Raw genomic sequence first — 27,521 nt, forward strand, 5'->3', positions numbered from 1 at the left:
TATACCCAGTCTAGCACATGATGTGTCAGCACTTACCCTTTATATACCTAAACTGTTCAATCTGAAAAAATGAGGAAGCTCTATGCTTGCTTGCTCCTCCAACTGTCCCCCTCACCCTTCACCCCTCACCCCGTTCTTCTCAGCACAACACGGTAAGAACTCTTACCCCACAAGGGCCAAATCTGCAAAAAGCTTTAAGATAAGCATATGTAGTGTCTGCACAGGGGGGAGGGAGGCATTTTTAACTTGCATCAACTATAGATGCCGGTGGAAAGAATGAGGACAAGAACCTTCTGATCTACTTTAGACATCTGCTCTGTCAACGCTTGCCCCTGAAGGACCAGCCATACCTCCCCCTGTCAACTCCCAGAGAAAACAGGCCTTCTGGAGCACAAGTTGTTTTCTAGTGGCAGAGAAGTGCCTGTTACACTTCAGTGCCTGGACAGGTAGCTGAGACGCAAATGCAAGTGCTATGCAAATCTAAAGAAAAGTGAGATGATTGCCACCAGCAACCTTTACTGAAAGGTGTCCATAAGGCAGAGTAGGATATTGATCCTTTCCTGCAATAGATTCTAATACCTGAGCCACATCCTAAAAAGTATTAGATGTAAATTCACTATCTTGATTAAGGAAAAAAGAAAAAATAAAACAACCCACAACATTTTGAGAACAAAGCTGTCCAAACATTCATCTCTGGCTGTTTCATCTCTCTTCTGAAAAAAACTAAAGCAATTTAAAAGCCAATGTCTTCAAGCAGCCTGGATAGTTTAATTACTACAGTGCTTCATATTTATTTTCTTCCCCAACACAGAAAATTGTCCAGTTATGTTAAAGAGAGCCCAGAGGAAACACCTCAGATGGAGCCAGCTACACTGCCAGTGCCTGTCTTTGACTTGAAGAATGCTATTTAAACTATCCTGTGGTTCCTTCAACTAAGAGGACTCACATAAAACAGACACACTGCTTCTCTATGCAGAAAACTTAAAACTACCACATTTTCCATATCAGTGGCAATAGCATCCTACCTGAATGCTCCTCTCTGTGTCACAAAATAACACATGTACATTATGAATACACATACACTTTGCACCAAGTACTTAGTTTTTGTTGAAGCACAAAAAGACTGTGTATTAGCATACTTGTAATTGCAGCAATTGAAAACTCCAAGGATCCCTCCACTTAGTAAGTTACCTATGTCTCATCTTCTATAGCACACAACGACAAAGAAAGAACTCCACACCGAGTCATTAAATCCCACTTCAACTCTCCCAACATTATTCTTTGCCACATGTCTTGATATTGTGCTACACTCGATATCAGAAACAGAAACACAATGAATAGGAGGTGTCAACTTCTGCCACCCTCCTCAGGCAACCTCAACATTTGAACCGTCTTGTGAGAAGCCTTCACACTTATTTAAAAAGCACCCAAGTATCTCTGACCAGCTGCATTCCCACTTTTGAAGCAAGACAAAGCGACAGCACTCACTCTCCCATTCCTCCAGCTCCCTCATCAGATAAGCCAACAACAGTAACAAAACTAAAGACCCTGAAAGTAAACCTTTACTTCAGAGCAGTACTTCACCATACTAGGGAGTGTGTTATCCCAGTCAGTCACCAAGTTTTGCTTCCAATAACAGGTAATGGAAGTTATCTGCACACTACTGTTAAGAAACTCATGCAACTTCATAGACTGACTTTTTTCCTTCCCCTACGACAGGGAAAAATATTCAGGTGAATTATGTGCTCTGTATTTGCACCATTTAATCACCAGGCTCTAACTCAACAACAGCCAAGTTCCAGATCTGCAACATGAAGTCTTTAGAATAAGTAGACAACTCCTCAAGGGTATGACAAAAAGAAACTCAAGTGCGAGTCAGTAAAACTTTATCTGCAACGCTGAAGGCCCTTTCTGCTTTCCCAGAGCAAGGTAGAACTCTGTTCTCACACAACAATGCACTCTTTAAGGATTCAGGGACTACAGTTACATACAAATGTGTTTGTTTATAGTTCACTGGCGACTGTTCATGGCTTTTGGGTTGTTTTTTTTTTTTTTTTTAATCAAGAAGGATGCTTTTTACCCTCCTCACTTGATAAAACTCTTGTCTCCCACAGTGTCTGCAGAATGAAAAGGACAGTGTGTCATAAAAACCCACAACATAAAAATGAAACACCATAACAATTATGACTACTAAAAGATTCTTGCTTGCGTAAATGCAAACTCCAGCTGGGTGTTATATCACAACAAACTTTCAGCTGTCAACATACAACCAACATTTTATCAAATGGAGCCTAGCAGTCTCTGTATTTAATGCCTAAGATAAGATTTTAGGTTTAACCACATGTAATCTCTTTGTTTCACTGACATGTTAGCTCAACTTGGTTATCTTGAACTTTTATTCTTGACAGAGTTTAGGTTTCTGCAGTATCCAAACAAAAGTATCACTTGTTAGAAATCAGCACCTGCAGGATGCACAGAAAACACAAACAATTATTACATCACAATTACTCACTTGCATGAGTTCGTTGCTGTCAATCAGACTGTCTTCCAGCATCTCCTGGGTCAGCTTGCCCATGGTACTGTAAAACTCATCTGCAGTTTCACAACACTCTATTTGCCTACAATAAAATACATACTGGGGGGGTTAATTTTATTTTCACATATGATTATACATACACTTCCAATCAAAAGAATTAATTTTCCATCAACATAAAATATGTGCTTCCATTAGTCACCTTAATTCTTACAGCCATTGCAATCCTCCTGGCACTTCCAAATAATAAAACTGTGCACATCATGCTGGAAATGCTGATGCAGTGAAAGGCTGTACAGAGCACAGCTTACTGCCCTTCCTTGTCACGAGAAAGGATTCACGCCTGTCCAGACAGGTTATTCCCTCTGCCCCTTTCACTCTACAGCATGAGAATCTGTAAATCCTGCCTGCCACTAGCACATGGGAGCTCTCCCATCAGCTCAAAGAGGGAGCATAAAGATTTCTTCCCTACCTTATCACCTGCTCTTCACTATGTGCCTGGTGGCTGAGCTCACTGGTTGAGCTGTCTCTTAACCAGACAGGAACATGTGAGCTGGCCAGAAACCATTCTGCTGGAGTAACTTACACCTAGGTGTATTTATACATGTCATTGTATACAAAAAAGCTGAGCTCATGTAATGCAGAATGGTGGGAAATTCAGTCATACCCTGTGCATAGGTGAATGCTATTTCTAAATAAGAGATGCAGGCTTTTTTCTTCAATTGGGAGTTTTTTGGGTTTGTGGTGTGGTTTTGGGGTTGTTGGGTTTTGTTTGGGTGTTTTTTTTTTTTTTTTGGGGGGGGGGGGGAGGGAAGTGTCAGTTGGGCTGTTTTTTTTGTTTTTCCCCTACACTTTTCTTTAAATTTCTAAACACACAGAATTACCCATAGAGTGTCATCAGAGGAAGAGAAATATGAGTAACATGCTTCTCTGAGGTGCTGCTCTACATACATTAGGGTCAGCCACTAAACATCATCGCCCACCAAGTGATAGTTTTGCTTTACTTCCATCCCAATTAAGTAGATTGCTGGCTACATATTGTAGCCTCCTGTAAAATATAGCTGCTGGAATGATCAGAAAAGTACACTTCTGTTTTTCTTAAGGTTTAGAGGAAGTATCCATAGAGATCATCCATTGAACTACTGAAATCTTAAAAAAGTTTAGCTAAAAGAATGATTAAGTAGTAAATATTTATATACACACAGCAGAACAGAGTAGAAACTATGGGTATGTAGACAATTATCACAAACTCCCTGCTTCCCTTCCTTGACAGCTCCAGTCTCCTGTCACCTTCTCTCATACTGCTTTCTCTACTGCAACTATTTTTAAATTCCTCATTCCTTCTGTCTCTCTCAAAACAGAAGTATGATCGAGCCAGCCTCATTTTAGGAAAAGCACTTCTCACCCCATTTTCATGCCTAGAAAGGCAGTCTTGAGAAGTATGAAGATCACTGCTTCAGGCCCCACTTCTTTACACCCCCCACCCAAATTGTATCGCTAGTGGAGAAGAAAAGAGAACAAAATAACAATCTCTCAGCAAAAAGGCCAAGTGTGAGATGCTGCACATGGGTCAGCACAATGCAAAGCACAACTACAGGCTGGGCAGAGAATGGATTGAGAGCAGCCTCGAGGAGGAGGACTTGGGGATGTGAAGACAGGCTGAGTTGGGCTTGTTCAGCCTGGAGAAGGCTCTGGGAAGGCTTTACAGCAGCCTTACAGTACTTGAAGGGGCCTATCATGTAGCGATAGGACAATGGTGGCTTTAAAATAAAGAGGGGAAATTTAGATTAGATATAAGGAAGAAAAAGGTGAGGGTGGTGAGGCCCTGGCGCAGGCTGCTCAGAGAAGCTGTGGCTGCCCCCTCCCTGGCAGTGTTCAAGGCCAGGCTGGATGGGGCTTTGGGCAGCCTGGTCCGGGGAGGGTGTCCCTGCCCATGGCAAGGGGTTGGGACTAGATGGTCTCTGAGGTCCCTTCCAACACAAACCAGTCTTTGATTCTATGAAAAACATAATACCCAATCTTCTACTTTATCACCTCATTTGATACCGTTAACCATGAACTTACTGCATTTCAATTCTTGTTCAGTTTTAGTGACTCATCGTCTTCTGTATCTCTGGCTATCCCACCAGTGTCCCTTTCTGCTAGCTGCCCCCAAATCTGCTAGACCTTCTCCCATCCCCCACAAACAAAAGTTACAAGGTGTGCAGTGTGATCAACTTATTCTTTTGGATGTAATCTTCCAGACTTCATCTTTGTTCCTTCCAGTATTTTAAAACATGTTTCATTCTTGCTTTAAGTTTTATGGTAAAAATCTTCTAAACAGTGGCTTTCTTTATTACCATGTTATCAGTGGGAACAATTGGAAGTACAGAGAGAACTGGTAACAGTCTTCGAGTACACAGAGGCTCACTGCAATGGGACCTTTCATCTAAAGGTATGGCACTAAGTAATAAAGCACAATGAGACTACATATAGATTACTCCTAATGCAAATGCTTCATGCAAGTTTCATTCACAAACTGAACTAATAAAGCTCTTTGGAAATAATTATTCTAATTATTTTTCTTTGGATTAAAAATTAAATATACTAAACAAAGACTCTTATGATGCTGCTGGCCTGCAATGCCAATTTATTCAGAAGGGGAAAAAAGAAAATGAAACCTCCAAGGACAGAGTTGAACATAAAACCCAGTGGCTCAGTCTCAAGGAAAAAGAAAAAGTGAGTGTTTTTGGTAGACTTCACAAGAAAAGAATTGATGCAGCTGCTGATGCCAGCTGAGAAAAATCCAGCTGAACTAATACTGACCTGTCAGAGCTCACACCTCCCACTGAAGTCAGTGACACAGTGCCTTGCTCCAGGAGCACTGTACACTCTTTGGAATGCAAATATTTGCTATGTCAACAGGGGAATTTAGAAGAGCTAAAGATCTCTTAATGTTTTTCCTATGTGATGGGTTTCCAAGAGCATAAAGGACTCTAATAGAAACTTGGCTGGAATATACTTAAAAGCAGAGAATTTCAGGAAAACTTGTTTGCAAGCCTTGAGGGAAAAGGAATATGTACTACATTCTCTTAGTAACACTGAGCTTTTCTTGGGTGTAGCCAATGGGCTGAAATCCTTTTCTCTCCTTAAGTGAAAATTAAAGAATTAACATCCCTGGATTCAAGTACCCAACTAAATTAGCTAGACACCCTCAAGTCCCGCTGTGTATCTATCCACAGAGTATTTACCAGCTCCCTCAGAGGTCTATGTTCTGGAAAGTCCAACCAACTTTTTAGCAGAGCTTGAAGGCATTATACACAGACAATGCAGACAACTGGAGACATTTCCTGCAGCAAGGGTCAATTAATTATCTTGTCATGTCAGAAGTATGTGTTTTTGGGGAAACCACAGAGCCACTCTGTGCAGCTTTTTCAAAGCAAAAGCATTCTCCTAAAAAAAGGCATCTTGTTTAGAATTGAGAATACACTCTTCAGAACAAGATAAGCTACAAATATTGTTCATACTGAAAAGAAAAACCGGATAAAAATGACCACTTACTCTCCTAACTTTGCCCAGATAGCCAAAGCTACTCTCAGTATAATTTCAGAGCCTTCAAAGAATACTGAATCCCAGATCTTCAGAACTGTATGGTTAGGCAGACAAGTGGCAAAGAGGGTCAGAAACCATTGCATCGTGAAGACATTTGTTAATGGGGGTTCGTAGCCTCCTGAAATGTAAAAGAAAAAAGTAATTGTAATTTACTGTTATTTTACAAGAAACAAACTCCATACTGAAATCCATCAGACATTCTAGTACTTCTGCTATTGCTCAAAATCTATTTAGCCTGTAGCTGTCCAAAGATACACTGAGAAAAACAGCAACAGAAAAACGATACACTTGGGTCACCTCCCATTCTGCTGCACTGCAAAGAGCTCAAAGCAGCAGCATTGGTTTTGGAGTGTAAACCCTGGAAAACACCATTGCACCTTTTTCTTCTTTGTATCAGGAAGATCGCTTCTCCTTCCTCAAAGCCATAGGAGCTAAAAGTTTTTATTTAAAAAAACCCTAAAAACCCACTTCTTTATCTTCATGAAGGCAAAGGTGACTCTCCCTATAAAGTCTTATCTATTGTTTTAATATCCTGATGTGCTGATAGCTCAGCAGAAGTCCCTGTAATGTGTTCAGTTTATCTTTTGGCTTGTTAAGTTTTAAACAAGATTTAGTATTTCAGCCTGAAACTCTGAAGTTTTCCTTTATTGTTATGCTCAGAGAACACTTTGTGCATCCTAGGATCAACTGATGCTCTGAAGGCCGTGACCAAAGAGCCTGCTGCTTGTGAAAACATTTTCAAACAACAAATACTTCCTTGATAATGCTTCTTTGTTTTTAAACAGTTTGGGAACAGTCAAGGTTTAATTAACTCTTTTCTAAGACAGAACTCAGGGTGCAGTTAGCTTCCAGACTGAAAAAAACCCACAACCAACAACAAAAAACCCACTGTCACCAAAACACTCCGAAAGAAAAAGATCTGTATCTTGTTTAAAATAAGAGAAAAGAAATGCCATACCAGATAAAAAAACACAGCATGAAGCCAGTTTTTCAGGTAGCAACCTAAGAAGTACTCCTGAGTTTTGTACCTATGTACTGCTGAGTACCCAGATGAAGAAATACTGAGAGTCACCTCACATTGTAACTCTTCTAGAACAGCTATGTGAGCTAGCAACTACAAGGAGCAATGGTAGCAGAGGTGGATTGAGCTAAAGTAAGAAACAATCTCTTCCAGACAGTGTTGGTACTCAGCTGTGTGTTACAGTGTTGTTACTCCATACATTCTACATCCTTGTCAACATGATTCTGTTTGCAGTTAGTGGTGGGACTAAATCATTTCCCCTTTTTCCTGGAAGTGTCACCTATTTATGTTAATCTTATCAATAATGGTGAAATGGGGAAAGTTATAGGAATGTTATGTTATATAGGAATGTTAGGTTATAGGAAGGTTATAGGAATGTTTGTTATAGAATTAAATGGTTGAGGGTCTGGCCAGTAAGAATGTCACACCCTTTATTCCATGGATGGCCTGCTTAGATAGCGGGGAAACTCCCAAGGACTGGTGTTACCCCCTGCTTAGATAACGGGCGCCTGGTGTTACCCCCTGCTTAGATAAAAGCCCAGCTTGCCTAGTACGCATGCGTCAAGAAGAAAGGTGAAAAGTTCATTTCTGAGGAAGACTTTGAGCCTTCATCTTGGGACCCCCGACGACCACCCTCAAAGGACACTGCGCCTGCGCCACTAGGAGGAGACTATGGAAATGCTCATTTTAATACGAAGCGGGACAGGCCATGCATATGTATAAGCGGGTGGGGCGACCTTATGAATTTTGTAACAATTTGCGGTATAAATATGAGTGCGTTACTGTACTGGGCACGCACGTCTTTGGAGGAGCTATCCCCCGTGCGTCCGCCGGCGATTAAACATACCTTCTTTATAACTTTCTAAGTTGTAAAGTGTGTTTTCCGCGTGTCAGTTTTGGCGACCCAGATGGGACCTCCTCTGCCTGGCTGCAGGACCGCCTGAGGCGCGGACGCCCTAGCTGCAGCCCGAAACACTTTTTTCGGAGGGACTCCGCTCTCAGCTGGTCACTACAGGGGTAGACAAGGACCATCTTCTTTGCGGACAAGGTATGTGAAATAATATTTCTGGGATCGTGCACCTGTATTGTGCACCCGTATTGTGCACCCGTATTGTGCACCTGTATTGTGCACCTGTATTGTGCACCCGTATTGTGCACCTGTATTGTGCACCTGTATTGTGCACCCGTATTGTGCACCCGTATTGTGCACCTGTATTGTGCACCCGTATTGTGCACCCGTATTGTGCACCCGTATTGTGCACCCGTATTGTGCACCCGTATTGTGCACCTGTATTGTGCACCCGTATTGTGCACCCGTATTGTGCACCTGTATTGTGCACCCGTATTGTGCACCTGTATTGTGCACCTGTATTGTGCACCCGTATTGTGCACCCGTATTGTGCACCCGTATTGTGCACCCGTATTGTGCACCTGTATTGTGCACCCGTATTGTGCACCCGTATTGTGCACCTGTATTGTGCACCCGTATTGTGCACCCGTATTGTGCACCCGTATTGTGCACCTGTATTGTGCACCCGTATTGTGCACCCGTATTGTGCACCTGTATTGTGCACCTGTATTGTGCACCCGTATTGTGCACCTGTATCGTGCACCTGTATCGTGCACCTGTATCGTGCACCTGTATTAACTGAGTGTGATCGCGATCGGGGCGGTCTATAAGTCGCGGAGAGACGTCTCGCGCACGACGGAGTCCCCTTGTCCTGGACCTGGAAGTGCTAGAGTAGTGGGGGGGTCACTGAACTGTGACTTATGGCCCATACGGCTAGTACCTGGTAACTGGTTGACTCGAGTTGTACTGTTTTGTCTTGTCCTATTGCACGTGTGTCCTTTAACTGAGTGTAACTGTTTATTGTGTGAGTGCCTTGGGTAAGTGAATGAATGAATGAATGAATGAGACGTGGTCTGACTGTGAAGTTTGTAACATAACTGTGTAGCTACAGTGTGACCTCCTGAGAGTGAATAGGGGAAATTTGGATACTAAGGTGTGGCCCTCTCAGGATGTATTGCCCCTGTGAAGTTTGTAACGTAACTGTGTAACTACAGTGTGACCTCCTGAGAGTGAATAGGGGAAATTTGGATACTAAGGTGTGGCCCTCTCAGGATGTATTGCCCCTGTGAAGTTTGTACCTAATTATAGGATGGCCGCCCCTAAGGCAGTCAATATCTAATGATGTCTCTTCCCTGGCCCAGGGGATAGATAAGACAATCTTGAGATGCACTGATCTCGTCCCTTACACCAGGGACAGGATTGGGTGAACAACTGCTAGCTCCTTTAAATCATCTGGGCTGGCTGAATCAGTGCCAAAAGGCTGTGTGTATACAAGCCATGTATGAGCGTGGGAGACAGGGTGTTCCCCTTGCTGCTCCAATTGACCCCACCCGCCTTAAACCATTGATTAGGGGTCTCCCGGATGCCTTGAAAATCTATATGCAAACCCTAAAGGAAAAGATTGCACAGACAATTGACTGTAATGCTCACAACCCAAACCAGCTACAGCCTGTATTAACATGGGGGGAGCTATTACAAGAAATGGTGATTTATGGCAGAGAGATGGGCTGGTTAGAAGAGGGTCCAAATTTGCAGCGCCGGGTCCGCCAAGCACGGTTTTTCGAGAGAAATAATCCCCACCCTCCTCGACAAACCAATCTCCATTTTAAATCTCAGCGCAATGAGCTGTGAAAAAAGGCGTTAGCATTAGGGATACCGCGGGCGGCGCTAGATGGGCAATCCACAGAGATTATTCGCACACTGATAAATTTATCGGAACGGCCGATCAGCAAGGCCTTAGAATCTGTGATACCACCAAAATGCAGGAGAAGGTCAAATACTACAATATGCGGATGACATCCTAATCGCTACCAAAACAAAGGAGGTATGCATTTCTTGGACTGTAAGCTTACTGAACTTTTTAGGGCTACAGGGATACCGGGTGTCACGGAAGAAGATAGCTGAAGTCACGCATGAACTGCAAGAACAGATAGAGGACACTTGGTTGGGAAATATTTTTGGTAGAATAGGATGGGTATTTTCAGAATGGGTTACTAACCTGCTGCAGACCTTAATTATTATTATAATTTGCATTATTATAGTAAGTATTGCTATCAGTTGTATCAAGAGAATCATGGTAAAATCCATCTCTCACATAAGGGTTCACTTAAAAACCGAGGAATATGTAGCTCTGCTAAAGTATGCAGATGAAACCCATGCATCTGCCAATAGTAATATATAAGTGGTTGAATTGTGACTCAGGTCACGGTGTGGAATACACACACAGGTTTCAATAGTGCCCAGGCAGAGCAGGTGGCCTACGGGGAGTTGTAATACACAACTCAGTCTTGGGCTGCTTTTAAGCTCTTAATCTGCAGAGACACCTCATGGGGAGCTGTGTAGATGGCTCCGACTTGAGTTGTGTGTAAACAGACTGAAGCCAGCACTTCACAGAACCTGAAAAACCTGCATGGAACCTTGCTAAGCCTTGGCTTCCTTCCACAAACATATGTCCTGAGTCCCAGTCAAACCACTACTCAAACTGTTTGACAAGCCCTAAGGGTCCGCATTTGGTTTCGATGGGCCAAGACAATGAGAATATGCAAGAGATAGGGCCGAAGATGTCAGGCCCAGCCCTGCATCCTGTCACACATCAGCAAAATGAACCAAATGAAAGCCCTGGCATTCGAGCTCGTATTGGGAGCCGTTCCTCCAACCTTAGGAGGAGACCCTTCCCCCTTAGCCGGGTGGCTGGCTGAGATAACGTATTGGGAACCCTTACCTGAGAGACGGGATATGTGACTATTTGATATGTTTTAAGTGTGTCGTTCTGAATGACTAACGTATGGGTAATATTTTGTGTGCTTGAGAGCTGTGATCCTAAGTTTTAGGGAAGCCACAGTGATTGTAATAAGAGTATTTTGTGGATCTTTTGTGATTGTAATCAGTGTGGTCATACTTCCAAACTGCAATAGTGAATTCCCCATTGTATCCAACAATAACCTGCAAGTGACGTACTGAATCAAACACCAAAATTGAGAATGGGTCAAATTGAACGAGGAAAGGGGCCGGGACAACATTGGCAAATTGATTTCTCGGAACTTCCAAGAAAAGGGGGGTACAGATATCTATTGGTATTAACAGAAAGAAGGCCCCAGGAAGGTGGAGAAGTGAGCCTGCTGGACCCGTGAAGATCCGACTACAGAGGCAACCCCAACGATGATAACTCATGTGACTGTGTTTGTAAGTATGTACCTGGTATACATTGGTGCCGGATTCGAAATATGGGCCCCACATAAACAATATGAAGTTGCCGAAGGGGAGTCAGTGCTCTTGTAGTGTGCTTTTACCAAACCCCAATCAGCAGGATATGAAGTATTATCTGTAAGTTGGGATAGGAATAAATAAAGATGATACTTCTTGGGGGTTTGCTGAGGTTTGGGGATAACTGACATCTTGAATATCAGTACCATGGATATGGGTAAGACACCTCAAAATGATAATTATCATCATTATTGGATTTTGTATTGTGGTTGGGACCAGCATACAATGTCTCCAATGCATTATACAAAAGAGCTTTTAGAAAAAGGGCAATCTACAAGGGAATGAATGAATCGTGGCACCATGTAACCAGTTACATACTTTATGACATTGAGCGCATATCAACTAAAGTCTCATGACATTGGAGGGATATGTAGTAAAAGAATTTACTAACTTTGTAGAAAAGGGGGGAATTGAAATGGGGAAAGTTATAGGAATGTTATGTTATATAGGAATGTTAGGTTATAGGAAGGTTATAGGAATGTTTGTTATAGAATTAAATGGTTGAGGGTCTGGCCAGTAAGAATGTCACACCCTTTATTCCATGGATGGCCTGCTTAGATAGCGGGGAAACTCCCAAGGACTGGTGTTACCCCCTGCTTAGATAACGGGCGCCTGGTGTTACCCCCTGCTTAGATAAAAGCCCAGCTTGCCTAGTACGCATGCGTCAAGAAGAAAGGTGAAAAGTTCATTTCTGAGGAAGACTTTGAGCCTTCATCTTGGGACCCCCGACGACCACCCTCAAAGGACACTGCGCCTGCGCCACTAGGAGGAGACTATGGAAATGCTCATTTTAATACGAAGCGGGACAGGCCATGCATATGTATAAGCGGGTGGGGCGACCTTATGAATTTTGTAACAATTTGCGGTATAAATATGAGTGCGTTACTGTACTGGGCACGCACGTCTTTGGAGGAGCTATCCCCCGTGCGTCCGCCGGCGATTAAACATACCTTCTTTATAACTTTCTAAGTTGTAAAGTGTGTTTTCCGCGTGTCAAATGGAAACCTTTATCTTTCACACTAATAACTTAAAATATACATTCGAGGCAATAAACTCAGCTAAAAAATTAAAAGACTGTATTTTAGACCTGTGCTCTGATGAAACAATATAAAAAATGAATTTAATAGCATTTTCTGTTGAGCCTACCTCCACTTTCTCTGTTAGCAGCTCTTTGCAGGGTGTCTAAGTGCTGGGACAGTTCAGGGAGCTTCATTCGCAGAAGATCTCGGAAAACAGCCATATCCACAGAGAGAGCACGGAGATTATTGACAAAATAGCTATCAGGAAGCACCTTATCAATTAGGTAAATCATGATCTGTGGGGAAAATGAAATATAATCAGGTAGGACTTAGAGCTAGTTATTTTATAGGAAAAACGGGGAAAAAATCCCATCATTTTAAAGTTCTATGTCCACCAAAGCATGGCTTGGAGCCAGAGGCATAACATGCCTCTGGTGACTCCATTTATAGGGGGAGAAAACATGATCAATTAGACATCCACAGGTACTCAAGGTATCCACAAGCAATCAAGGTGCACAGGCCTCTCGAAGCTGTCCAGAAATTGTGAAACATTAATGTCTGGAGTCAATGTCACAGGAAGCTTTGCCCAAATTGGGCACATTACGCAAACCAAAGGCAGCCTTTGGCACTTCTGATGCTGTATGTGTTTTTCTTTCTAGTAGCCGGTGTAGTGCTGTGTTTGTAGTTCAGGATGAGAGCAGTGTTGGTAACACACTGATGTTTTTAGTTGTTGCCAAGTGGTCAAGGACTTTTCAGCTTCTGATACCGCCCTGCTAACAAGAAGGAGGGGTCACTCAGGAAGCTGTGAGGGGCACAGCCAGGACAGGTGGCCCAAACTGGCCAAAAGGATATTCCATACTGTGAAGTCATGCTCAGCATAAAGTGGGGCTGGTGGGGGAGCAGTACATGACCCAGGACATGGGGTTTGGGGATGGCCCAGCTTCAGGATGGCTCTGAGCTGTACCAAGTTGTGTGGTTCAGTGAGAAACTCCATTTGTCGATCAACAGTTTTGTACATTTCGCTATAAAGTCCTGTTGACTATTATTTCTCTCCCTCTCTCTGCTGTCCCAGTAAACTGTCCTTATCCCAACCCATGAGGTTTGCCTTTGTCTGCCCTTACCCCCTACACTCCCCAACTATTGGAGGGGAAGTGAGTGAGCAGCTGCATGGTGCTCACCAGCTGGCTGTGGCTAAACCATGACTCTCCACACTGTTGGAAAATTCCTAAATTTCACCGTCCCATCCCTGGTTGGTAACTGCCACAACTAGGAGACTGAGCTTCCAAATCATCTTCTTCCCCTCTCCAAAATGCAAGATGCTGTTCTTTAAAAAAATGCTCCACACATTTTACTGTGGTGTGTTACCATGTGCTGCACTTCATCTTGTCACATTAAAAGGTGCTAAATTAAGCAGCATGAGACATTTTAAACAGACATCTGTTTCAAGTGAGATAGCCCAACTACAAGGGTGGCAATGTATTAACTGGATACTGTCAAACTTTTGAGAATGAACAAATGCAACAGAGAAATATGCAGAAGTCGATGTGTATCATCTGCCCAACAGAAGATGCTGACCTTCATTTCAGGATCTTTTACAGCCACTCTACAAACAACATCCAGAGAGCCTGCCTGTGGTCACCCCACCTGCTTCATCTCTCCATTACTCCTTTGTTAAAATTTCAAATAAGCATCCTTATCAACAGTTTCATATGGCCTCTAATGCTTGAGAGGAACATAGCATTCATATGCTTGAGACAATCCTCCTTCCAGTCCCTCTCTTTCATAAGATGCTTACAAAAATAGCTTGGCAGACACTGGACATCCAAAAGCACCACCTTATATAGTCTTAACTGTTTCCTTTTCTCCTCCAACTGCTTGTGACCACATACAAACACTTGTCCTTGCAAGACCTTTTCAGGCAGTAACAGTCTTGCTTCGTGATTGAAAGCATATAGTTCTGTCAATACAGGCAAATCAACAACTCCTACACATTTTTGATGGTTTGGGTGGTTTTTGTTATTGGGGGTTTTGGAAGGCTTTTTTCTTGGGGTTTGTTTGTGGGGTTTTTTAAGTTTTAAGGATTGAAAGGAAATAGGTGATCGAAACATGGTACACAAGCAGGCTGGATTCTCATGTTTTGTCAGATTCACTAACCTTTCCTGAATTCTGGGACACCTCATTGCCTTCTGAAAATATCCTTTATTCTGTTCATATATATTTCAGCCAATGAAAGCATAATTTAATATGGTGACAATAATTTACAACTATGCTATTTATGTTTTAATTGATTTCTTAGGGCCGAAACCACAAATCCCTACATTAAAGAAACCATTTTGTAAAGACTCTCACTCTCTCCCCACTGAGTGGTATCACTTCAGAAATCTCAGCTATATGAGAGCACAGAAAAGAAGATGAATCCTTTTGCAACACTCAAGTCTGTTGTGTTTTGCTGACACATGAATTGTTTTGAGAATGCCTTTTTAAAAAAAGTGGCTTCACTTATTCACCGCTTTGCAATAAATACTTTCTTCATGGCACATCTCTGTTATTTGGTTTTGTAGTATTTCCCTATATTAACATGCTGGGGAAGATGGTTTTTTAAGTCTCAGTACCTATGAGACTTTAATGCATACTTTGATAGCTTCTACGCACCCAAGCTGTGATTTTCTTGCTTACCATAATGTCACAGGCTAACTTTGAGGTCTCTTCAGGGTTTTAACTTAAACATACAGGGTTTTTAACTTAAACTTACTACTAGTGAAGATACAAGCAATCCTGGCTGGGCATTCACTGAAGCTTGGAACTATTCAAGTCCAACAATGTCCACAGTACCAGCTTTTCCCACTTCCAGGAGACACTTCCCAGGCACAGAGCTTTTGTTCATAACATCCTTCCCAGAAAGAGGACCTGACTGGCGAGCCCTGAGAATCCCCCTTGCTCCCTTAACTCCTAGATTCTGTGATAACCCAAATACAGCTTCCCCATAGCTCCAGTCCTGAAGCAGCTTTACAGGCCACAGCCTCTGCAGCTGTTCTCATGTCACTCATCACTTGATCCAGATGGCACAGTGACTACAGCTACAAAACAGCCACCTGCTAACTCCCAATTCCTTTCCCCTCACTCCATTCCTCTCCCCCAACCCCACCTTTTCTCCATCCTGGGAAAATTCTCACCCTGCAAAGCCCATGCACTAAACTTGGAATTACTTTATTTATCATTTTTATTTCTGCCAGGTAAGACCCATTTTGGTGCTAACTGCCTTCAGTGCTTTACCTCTCCAAGGCAGCCTGGTGCCATTCCATGGCACAAGGAGCCTGACACCACTTACTGTAATAGACAATCCAGTAAGGATGCACACAGTTCCTGGTCATCATAAACCATGGGGCAATTGTATTTCCTGTATCATCATAATGTGTTTTAGGAAGTTCTGGACAGTGTAAGATCACAATAAAATATGACAAATTGAGAATACTGAAGAAAATTTAAGCAAGAATTATTGAAAGGAAGTGTTACCCTCTGATATAAAGTAGGTGTATAATGGTAATTTCTTCCTCTTATGGGCAGCTCTCTACAATAAATTATTAAATACTAGCTAGCCAGACTCTACTACCAGAAGCTTTATATATTTTAGGAGCTCTGAGGGAATTTAAGTATTTACCATATTTAAATTATTGTCTAAGGCAAAACAAACAGGTCAGCATCTCAAGAGTCACAGTGTGCTACGGCCACACGAGGCCAATGATGGAATCTAAAGGTTTCAGCTTTCATAAAGGCCTATTTCGGTCTATTCTGATGTCACTGCTAGCGTTCCAACTTATTTTTCTTATGTCAAACCCACATTTTTTTCTGTTTGAAAAAAAATTTAACAGTGCTAACATACACACTGTACATTTTAGCTCAGAAAGGATAACAATCCACAAATATAAACCAGATGACTCCTTCGAGTCAGCTCTTTTAGGCTGTCTAATGTTCACACACACCAGTTTATTCTGAAGTTCACTAACTAAAAGTAATCATTAAAAATAATAAAATTACTCACTTTGAGGGCATCCCCTTCGTTGCCCTCCATTACTTCCAGAATAAGTGCTGCTAGGATATTAAATCCTTGACAATAACCAACAGATTTGTTCCACCTGGCATAAGCCAGCAAAACACGTTTCAATACCACACGATCTTGCTCTGCCTCCTGGCCACAGTAAGAACTGCAACCAGTTCTGTGAAGGTCCTAAAAAAATAAAGAGACAAGAACAGACAAAGATGATCCATATTTTCCTTCCCCCTTTTGTCCTCCTGCCTGTCCCAGTTTTCTTTCCACCTCCACCCTCCCAAAACACACTACCAAAGCTGATGACAATGTTTCTTTTTTGAGCTGTAAACCTTTAGCTTACTGAAGAGAAGTAGGATCAGCAAGCTCTTGAATTGCCTAAAAAATGTTCATATGAAGCTGTCACAGAAGATATTAACAGATATCTACATTTCAAAGAGGCGAGACATAACAGGTACTTAACTGAACAAAAATGAACAACTGTTTTTATTGAATTATAAAAAATCTTCCAGGCAAACAAGTTCTCAAAACATAAAAGACCAGGAAGAGTGTTCTTGAGATTTAAGTGACTGGTAAGTGAAAGGCAAAATTCTACATTTCTTAATATTTAATGAGCAATATCTATAAGCTTAAATTACCAAGTACAGATGACAATTGTAATAATCAAGAACACAAAATATTTTTGCTCTGCATATGCTGATTAAGGTTACTATAGAACACGACCTCTCCTGAGAAGAGTAGTATCTCTTAGATACTAGTCTGTGTACCTATTTAAGTCACCATTGCAACATGAATCTGCCTGCTGCTTTAAATATTAAACATTTATCTGCTGAAATATAGACAGAAATGTTTCAGGACTGTAAAATGCTGAAAAATTAAAGCTAACTGAAAAATGTTCAAGTGCTACATTATAAAACATACTTTTTAATCACAAACATTGGTGTTTATTTAAAGTGAAGAGGAAAAAAATGCATATGTATATAGTCTATCTCAGATAAACTTCACTCCTTATTTTAAAAGAAACACTGTCATTTCAGGAAAAAAAAAGTAATAACAGGTTTTTTCTGCAGACCAGTGCAGAAGAAAGATCAAAGAAGCCAAAGAAATAATTTTGCTAGGCCAAAGGGAATTAAAGTGTAATTTTTGTCCAAGCAATTGCAGAAAAAAAAAATCCAAATTCCATCTATTAAATAAAATAACTTTTCATTAAAACCTTAAAATAAGAAATAAGATGTCTACCTTTACTATCTGTATACCCATAGAGTCATCGTCAGGATTACTTCTTTCATTGAAGGTGAAACGCATGGTTTTATCCCAGTCGATGGCTATACTGTGTAAGTACTGGTCAGCTAGGGTCAGCCAAACCTGCACACACACACACACAAAGCAAGTCCACAAAATTAACTGTTTCTCAGATAAAACATTAACAGTTTTCATAGATAGCATCAGATGAACCCCCTCAGTTTCACCCATACGAGATCTGCTGTTACACTTAAAATATGCAGAAGTATGTATATGTAACAATTTTGGCACATTTAAAGTAATACCTTGCTCCCTAAAATGGAAAGAGAAGAAATAGTTAGCATTAAGTGTCCAGATCCATGTACTGCTTACAAATATGCAAGCCCATTGTCAGGAACTGAATCCACAGGAGCCTTCCAAGGTGGAAGCCCACCCTTGTGCAAGGAGTCTTACGGTGAGTTCAGCCCTTCTAACTCATAACCAGCAAGGAGTTTTATAAAAAGGCAATACTGCCACAGGCTTTCCTCAAACTCCACCATGGATCTGTGGCCCAGAAACCCTACCAAAGAAACCTAGTGGTGCTTCCCTCTCCCAGAGGTCTTTTCTGATCAACCCTACAGAAGAAATAGTGTCCAGTATTATTTAACATTTGGTATTGACCTAAGAGTATCACGTGGATCAGAGCAACTTACTCTTACAAAAGGGCTTCCTAAACTGTCTGTGCTACAGGGAGTTCTGAAAACAAACATTTTGCCTATTTTTAAAGCCAAATAATAACCAGAACAGATCTATGCACATCTTTTTCAACCAAAGGCTGGACCTTTATTAAACATTTGAAAAGCTCCCAAACCATGAAAGATGCATGACAGATCATACAATGACAACAATAAAGGATCTTTATTGGAAAGGAAATGGAAAGAAATCATGAATTCAAATTGGTTAAGTTTTATATCAGCCATTAACTCACTGAAGTGAGAAAAGCAATTCAGACACTTCCCACAGATTTAAACACTTAGTTGCGTGATGAAGGAATTTATGGAGAGCTCACAGAATCTCATGTTTTCTGCATTTAAATGTCCCTTCCCACACTTCTGCAAAGCTACCCACACGGAGGAATGCTGCTGTTCTGTGTCCCAGCAGCCTTTGGCACTGCTGACACCCTACTGATGTTGTTTGACTGGATTCTTTATCAGCCCCAGAAAACAAGCGTCACATGCCACAGCAATAATGCAGATGTCACCCCGCTCCTTCTGCTGCCAGCAAAGGAGGCAGTCAGCATGCTGCCAACACAAAATGCTTCCTTTATTTTGGTATCAATCTTAAAATCATTGTGAAACCTGGGAATGGCAGTGAAAAGACCACATCCCTTTTCTTAATCCCTTCTTTGATCATGTGGTCACATGTGAGCACAGAGAAGGAAAAGACAGATCTGAGTTGGATGATGTGGCAGAGTACACTCTCAGCAGGTTTGCTGATGACACAAAACTGGAAGGAGCAGCTGATAAGCACAAAGGCACTGTGACAGGCAGGAGAAACAGGCTGGCAGAAGACAGCTTTGCAGAGAAGGAACTGAGGGTCCTGCTGGACACCAAAATGACCATGAAGCAACAATGTGCCCTTGTGGCAAGGAAGACCAACAGCCTCCTGGGCTGGATCAGGCACAGCACTGCCAGTGGATCCAGGGACATGATCCTTCTTCTCCTCTGCTTAGCCCTGGTGAGACACCCCTGGAGTACTGGGTACCATCCAGGGATGCCCAGTGCCAGAGAAATACCGAGCTGCTAAAAAGAGTCCAACAAGGGGCTACTAAGAGGATTACAGGACTGAGATATTTCTCCTATGAGGAAATGCTGAGACCTGTGACCATTCAGCTTGGAGGAGGCTGATGGAGAATCGTATTAATTTATCTAAACACCTAAAGGACTACAAAGAAGACAGAGCCATGCTCTTGCTCAGTCGTGCCCAGCAACAGAACCAGAGACAAGAGCACGAACTGAAAAACAGGAAACACTTTTAACACTTTTTTTTTTCTTTTTTTACTGTGAAGATGATCATGCACTGCACAGGTTGCCTAGAGAGGTTGTGGAGTCTCCATCATTGGAACATTCAAAAGCTGTCTGGACACAGTCCTGGGCAACCAGCTGTAGGCTGCCCTGCTTGAGACCTCCAAAGGTCCCTTCCAATCTCAACCATTCTGCTACTCACGTACCACAGAAAAGTGTCTGAGAGACTCATTTCAGTGTAGGAAAAGAACCTTTCAGGAAAGAAAAAAGTTTGTTATAATGATCCATAGTTGTAGTTTAAAAATAAAATCATAGTGATGTGAGGAAAACGATGCCACGGTAAGCCTTCTATTCCTCTCTACAAATCAGTGGTAAGGAAATGGTTCAGAGTTTGGAAAGATAGCAAATAGAAAATTAATCTGATGCATCAAAAATATAAAGAATTACATGTATTTTATAAAGCTTAAAAAACCCTCTTTTTATTAAAACTGCATTTTTAAAGCTGAGACCACATGACTTATTTAGCTTTATAGAAAAGATGAACAGATATGCTTTTTGTTTTTAGGCTAGGGAATGTCAAGTGTTGCTAAAGAAAGCAATAAAGCAAGCTCAGCAAAACCCCGCTGTACCCTTTCCTACAACACTAACTCAATGCAATTTGCAATTTCTCATTAGTGGCACAGTTCCATTCTGCATCACTCCTGACTCTGAACTTCCCTAATATAAGCAATCTACCTTCCCCCATCAAATGTTTCAGTGAGCATTCTTGTCTGCAGTAGCATCTATCAACTTCACCTTCAGAAGTATGACAGCCTACACTGGAAATTTGCTCTTTTCAGTTGATCTTCAGCTGCAGGGGCAGCTTCACTAATGCAGTTGCATGACACTGACAGAAGGAAGCAGTAACATCTGCACCAGAATAGGTCACCTACGCCACAAGCAGAAAGAGCCCTGCTATTGGAAACACCATCTTTACCTGTCTCCTCGGTCTCTCCAGCTGCCCTGTGAGGTTATCAGTGAAGAATGTACACTAGGAAAAATCCCCAGTACAATTTAAACTTAAACCTTCCAATTATTTGTTAAAAACTGGTGATAACACTGATGTCATTCATCTCACTCTTCTGAGAAGCTCACAGGCATCACGTCCCACAAAGCCTACAGGTCTACCTACCTTTCTCCGCCATTCCTTCGGTATGCCTGTTGGCAATCTGGCCACTGCTTTGAGTGCATCGTGCCACTGAAAGCAAAAGCATCCAAAAATTCACCATTAGTTTAATGTAAGAGTATGGAAACATTTCCAACACTGCAGACCTGCACAGTCATTTAATTTTACTGCACACGTTTCAGAGCTTTAATGGCTCAATCCATTCACAAGGAAGACGCAGATTAATTACTTAATGACACAACAAACATGTCATATTCTAGGGCACAAAGACATATAAGATGTAAGAGTAAACAATGAAAGCCTACTGCATTTTTCAAATACTAATGGAACACCCCTTAATGCAATTGTAGATAACATGCTGATATTACAGTAGGATGCACTTTTGAACTAGGGCAAGTACCTTGACTGAAGAGAACCCAGTCCTTCATAAACCCCAGAGAAAAATGAATCAAATTACCTGCTGAAAACCATTTTGACCTAAAGATGGTTCAAGAGTGAATTTCAATTTTGTATCAACTCCTAGAAACAAAAAGGAAAAAGTAACAATCATTATCTTCAATTATCTCAGAAGGGGAAAAAAAACCCAACTGAAATACTAACACAAGACTTCAGCTACAGCTTTCAACAACTACATTTCAACCTGCTTCTGTGACTCCTTGTCTTCATATTGGATTCAAGACGTACACAGCCAAAAAAATTTAAAATGCAGTAATATCCTCTGTACACTAATGATGCAGTTTGGCCAAACTCACTTCACTAAAAATCACACTGCAAACTATCAAATGCATCCACAGGAAAAAAAAAAAAAAAAAGAGAGACTCAGAGCTTCTTTCCACTTAAACTTCTTGCCACTAATTCACTCAATACTCATTTCTAACTTGAGGTGCTAAAATTATTTTGTTGCCCAAAATATCATATTTTTAAATAGCTCCCCAGAACATCAAGCACATTTGATCAGCATTCTCATTTAAGCTTAGATTGTATTTTGCCCATAGGGGCAGCTTATTTTACTTGTTATAAACCACACCTGCTAATTAAGTCTGTAACGTCGAATATTACATAAAAGACTATAATTCTCAAGCTTGGCCCACGCTGGATCCCGACTGCGGTACTTGAGCGTGCCGCAAGCCGCGGAACAGGCAGAGGAACAGTCACGCTGGGTGTACACCCCACCCTTGGAACGCACAGGAACCCCCTCGGGCTCTCAGGTGCCGCTGTCCGCAGCTGCGGTGCTGAAGGCGCCTCTCGTCCCTCACAGCTGCCGCCACTAAGAATACAGCATTTCCCTCTTTTTTTCTCCATAATTTCATAAAATTTATTGCTCCACATTTAAAATTACGTCATGTATCGCTTCTTGTCTTTCTAGACTATCAAGCCAAACGCTTGTGAATATATATATGTATAAACCCAAACAGATTCTGATCCTGCAAGGTTTTTAAGCATATAAAATCCACCCTAATCAACTCCCCGGTAATACTCGGTGCTCTAGAGGGCTAAGCCCATGAGAGTCTGACAAACCCAAACTGTGGTGGCATTTCCTAGTTATGGAATGTAAAATGCCTTTCGGCATTTGCATACTGAAGCAGTGACACGTAATTTAAAAGCCTTACTGCCTGAATAAATATATATTTAAAGACAAAGCCCTCTCCTTCAAAGCTATTTTTTTTCCCTTTGATGTGGAAAGAGGGAAGGGAGAGAAAGATAATTCACACAAACCCCAGGACTGTTTAGAATTTCAGCAGTATTTGGGGATCTGTGCTTTTCTTGCCTTGCTTCAGATTTAAAAGACATGCTTGTCAGATCCAGAAAAATAAAAGCTGCAAACCACAGTACAAATGCCTTGAAAACATGAAAGGATTAACAGCTATTCCTGGAGGTAAGTGTTTATTGGTATTCTCCATGGCACTCAGCAGGGACTCTTAATAGATAAACCTTTTCATAACTCCAACCAATGTAACAATGCCAGTAACCTACCAAGATGACATTCTGCCACGTTTGCTGTAAATGCAAAAGAAGTGAGGCTCATTCCCAAGCAATCTAGTGGCATGTACTGGAAAACCCTAGTGCATACAAAGGGATACCATGACCCAGAACTACTTTTGTTAAGGGAACAGACGTTGACATGTTACCTAATAATGCCTTGTTGCAAAGATGACTTCAGAAATAATCATGTATTAATTTCCTACTTGGCAGCCAAGTATTAATCACTCTGCTGTTTCCAAAGACTTAAAGATCATATTAACAACTTCTGCCTCTGCCTTAAAAATTTCATGAGAAAGATTCAAGCAGAGACAGCCATGCGCAGCAAGATATAACCACATGAACATCATGACCACGGAGCTCACACAGGGGCCCAGATAGCTGTTTCTGGATTTAAATGAGACTGAAATGAGACCCTTGAATCTCCAGCTACAAAAGTTTATTAAATCATGGCAGATGATTAAGACAAGCATTACAATTACTAGAAATCAGAATAGCATCCCATGGTAACACCAGACTAGATGGTGCACTCTCTCCAGTATGGTAAGGAACCTCTCTGGCAGGTCATACTGTAATCTCTTGCAGAAGCCATGGAGTCTGTGTCCTTGTATTTGTTCTTAGAAATATTCCCAAAATCAAATTACATGATTGTTTTGTGACAGGGGCAGGGCAGAACCATACAGAATGAGGCACACACCACATAGGAATGGTTCCTCATTTCCCAGAACAAAAAAAATTACAGCCTTGTTAAAAAAAAAAAAAAAAAAAAATCAAATGGGGCAAGTAAAAAGAAGCTGCCAAACAAACACTACAGACCGAGCAAGGAAAGGCTATTCCCATCCAGGTACTTCTTGGGGCGTCTGCAGGAAGGCAACCAGCAAGCTGGGAGCAGCACCTCATTGCCTCTTACCTTTTCCTAGCATCTTGCTAGGTACAGTTGCTGTACTCCTCATGAAATTTGTCCTTGCTTCAAGGAAAGTAATGCCTATCTCCATTCTAACCACTCTTGGTTTCCTAATCCCTTGCATCTGCATTGTTTCCCTTCTCCTAACATATCTCACCACCACCCCACCCCCATCCCACTGCACACAGTACTTTTTTTTTTGTGGCCAGTCACATCATTTTCATCCTGTCCACACTTGCCTGGATCATCACCAGCCTCTCTCAGGGCCTCCCTTCCACACACCATCTTTTGTCCCTTATACTTCAATTACACACTACACCTTACCAGCAACTCCCTTTAATTCTGTATTCAATGGCCTTCTCCCCACAAACTAACTTAGGATCCCCAACACCTTCTTTCCCCCTCAGTACCCCACACCTATCCATCCCTACCACAGACCCATTTTCACTGGATTTTCCCTTTTTTGTCCATCCTCTACCTCTCAAGGACCGTAAGCACCAACAGTACAACTCAGTCCTTTTACATCAAGCCACTCAGGCTATAGTGTCGTTTGACGTATGTCCCCTCCAGGTCATCATCTTTGAACAGGTGCTTCATACTTTAAAAAACACATTAGCCCATGTGTGCAGGATATGTTGGGAACATATATGAGTTAACTAGCTACACAAAGGTACAGCTGTTTGGCATCAGTCAAATTTCTAAAGGGCAGAAGCAGCCAAAATATGGCATGTTTAATGCCCTTGCAACCAGGTCACCTGAAACCACTGCAGAAAAGCTATTTAATGAAAAAAAAACAAACCAAACCACAAACAACAAAAGAACCCCACCCTAACAACCACACACCACTAAATGCAGTCTTGTCACCTTTCCCATGTAAAATAGATTATGACTCCTGACAACAAAAGGCTGAGAGGGAGAATTATACCCCTAGGATTCCCAGACCCTAACAGTCTTATGCTGCATGACCAAAATGTAGCACAGGTCCACATAATGAGCCACAAGAGAAAAGAAAAATGTTGTGCTCAGCCAAGCACCTGGGGGAACAAACCAAATTCCCACTCCTTGGCAACATTAAACAAAAAGATGAGGCAAAGCCTGGGATTTTTTTATTTCAGAAATACTAAAGCAGAAAAAGCACAGGAATATGACCTGTTCTGATGCATGGACAGGAGCTATAGCTTCGAACTTATACAGCACATCAATAGGTTCTTGACTGTACTTAAAAGCAGCTGTTGAAACCTCTCCCACGGAAAGCCAATAAATATTTTATTGAAAACAAAGAAAAAGGCCTAAAGCACCTTTGTGTGCAGTGGGAGGCCAAACTTAAGAAAAAAATGGCAACGTAAACTACCACCTTATTGTCACTTTTTACTTCAGGAAGATTCTTAGCCCTGCCCTGTAATTTATTTCTAAATGCAAATTTCCATCTGTGACACGGCAAATAAAAGTAACATTTGGAGTAACTCTGCATGAAATCCTTTTTGTCAGGAGCCAGAGCTCACTGAGATGTATCAAAGCATGTCTAAATCTGCCATCTACAGAAACTTCTCAATACAAACAGACAGCTGATACAGAGGCTGTGCCTGCCTCCATCGTTCTATGCAAGCACGCGTCCTGAACGATGCTGTTGTATTTACTTACATGTGAACAATACAGAAACCCCAACCCAGTGGGGCTTCCTAACTTTAAGACTATGGTGTTCATGGTTATGCCTCCGATCACATCCCCTACTCTTTGTGGGAGTGTATGTAAAAGAATGTCATTATCCAGATAACATCATTAGCTGGGATATTATAAGGCTACTGTAGGAACAAGGGTCTGTGAGAATTTCAAGTCAGGAAATCTCCTTGATAAAAGCAATCCCATAAACCTATACCAGAACATATCTGAGATCTTATTAGCAAAAGCATCTGAAACCCATCTCAAGTACAGAAGCAGGCAGCACTGCATGCCTGATGCACACACACTACAATGGGAAACTAAATCATATATTTCTATGCACTGCTCTCATATTGTTTTAGTAGAGCTCAGGCTTGCATGTTTTGTCAATACCTGGGATTAGGCAACAGCTCAACAATGTTTTAGCTACAATTGACATCTCTGACTCTGCAAACTGGATTTAAATTTCCAATACTTCATAAAAAACAGGTTAACTAAAATTGTGATGTGACAGGCAACTAGAACCTAATATTTGGTAATATCACCCATCAGCGCTTCTGCCAAGAGCCCACTTCCAACACACGTTGTTGGCTGACCAACCACCTGGCCCTTAGAAGATTTTGGCACTGAAGCAGGATCCAGAAAAATAACAATAGCTGCAGAGCTGCCCTTCCCCTCGGGAAAGGCATCGTTACGAATTTAGACAACACCCTACCGCAGACAAAGGCTGGGCGGGAGGCGTGGGCTCGGGCAAGCCAAGAGGTAGCAGGTTTAGCGGGAAAGGTCTGGTGAGTCTGAGGGAAGACCCTGTCGGCTGGGCTCAGGCGGGGGGGGGGGGGGGGGGGGGGGCCGGGAGAGGCTGGCAGAAAGCGGCGGGGCCGCGGCCCGGGGGCAGCGGGGAGAGGGAGAGCAGGGACCGGGGACAGTCAAATGGCACAAAAGCACTGCGAGGCGGCGACACCGGGAGGGAGGAGCGGGTAGACGAGACAGGATAGTAGAGCCGGGATCCGCCGGGCGGAGAGAGCAAGAGGAGCTCCCCCCGGGAAGGGGGCAGCGCGCTGTCACCCCGCAGGGCCCGCGGACGCCCGGCCTCCCGCTTGGGGCCGGCCTGGCTCCCCCGCCGGGGTTGCCTCGCACCCGCTGCTAGTGTCCCCGCCCGCTCCCCAGCCCGGTGCGACCTCGTAGGCCCCGCTCCGAGGCCGGCCCAGCCCGGGTTGGACCCCCACCACCGTGTCTCAGGCCGCGACAACGGGTCCTCACGCAGGCCGGGCCCCGCCGAGGCTGCCCGCACCGCAGCGGCGCCGAGAAGGCGCGGCCATCTGCCTCGGGCCGGTGCCGGCCGCCGCCCCCGGGGCGCAGCCCTACCCCGCCGCGCCTACCCGCGGCCCTCATCGCCCTTCGGCCGCGTCCTCCTCGCCGAGCCGTCCTCGCGAGGAGGCGGCGGTCCGGGCGCTCCCCCTTCTCCCCGCTAAGCCGCTTACGGGATCGCAGCCGCCGGCTCGTCGCCCAGCCGGGCTGTATGTGTGTGTGTGGGGGAGCGGGTTACCTGGTTCCAAGGTGCAGAGCAGGCGCGGCGCCGTCCGGGAGATGCAGCTGCGCTTCTTGAGGACGTTGCTGAGGATGGTGCCCACGCCGCCGCCCGAGCTCTGCCGCTTCAGGCATCGCCCTCCCCGCCGCAGCGAGCCCGTCAGCCTGTCCTGCCGCATGGCAACCACGGCCCGCCGCCTCGCCGGGCGCTCGCTGCCAGCGGTACCAGAAAGCTCGCCCTAGGGCAGCGGGACGGGGGGCATGGCGGGGTGGGGGCCCTCGGCCGAGCTGCGCGGCAGCGGCTCGCAGAGCTAGCGGGGATCTGCAGTGCAGAGACAGCAGAGCCGAGGTGCGGGAGAAAAGAGAGAGGACAAGGCGAGGAGAAAGGAAAAAAAAAAGGGGGGGAGAGAGGGGAAAAAAAAAAAAAAAGAGTTGCTCCCGCCCACAATCCTAGCATCACTGCCTGAATAAACCAACAGCCTCTCCTCCTCCTCCAGCA

The 27,521-nt window shown here is 43.1% G+C and overlaps 1 protein-coding gene across 1 annotated transcript in view; it reads right to left on the reverse strand.

Moving 5' to 3' along the window:
* The window catches only part of TBC1D30 (TBC1 domain family member 30), a gene marked incomplete at both ends in the record, with an annotated part of 34,768 nt that extends 7,567 nt beyond the window's left edge, over positions 1-27,201 (reverse strand). The window contains 8 exons of the mRNA XM_084277218.1: positions 2,513-2,618; positions 6,074-6,242; positions 12,625-12,793; positions 16,537-16,722; positions 17,782-17,907; positions 20,959-21,024; positions 21,410-21,471; positions 27,042-27,201. Coding sequence (XP_084133344.1) covers positions 2,513-2,618; positions 6,074-6,242; positions 12,625-12,793; positions 16,537-16,722; positions 17,782-17,907; positions 20,959-21,024; positions 21,410-21,471; positions 27,042-27,201 — 1,044 coding nt within the window. The remainder of the gene's footprint in view (positions 1-2,512; positions 2,619-6,073; positions 6,243-12,624; positions 12,794-16,536; positions 16,723-17,781; positions 17,908-20,958; positions 21,025-21,409; positions 21,472-27,041) is intronic.
* Positions 27,202-27,521: the final 320 nt, after the last annotated feature.

This window comes from Gallinula chloropus, assembly GCF_964237585.1.
Source record: "Gallinula chloropus genome assembly, chromosome: 1".
NCBI classification, from domain to species: Eukaryota; Metazoa; Chordata; class Aves; order Gruiformes; family Rallidae; genus Gallinula; species Gallinula chloropus.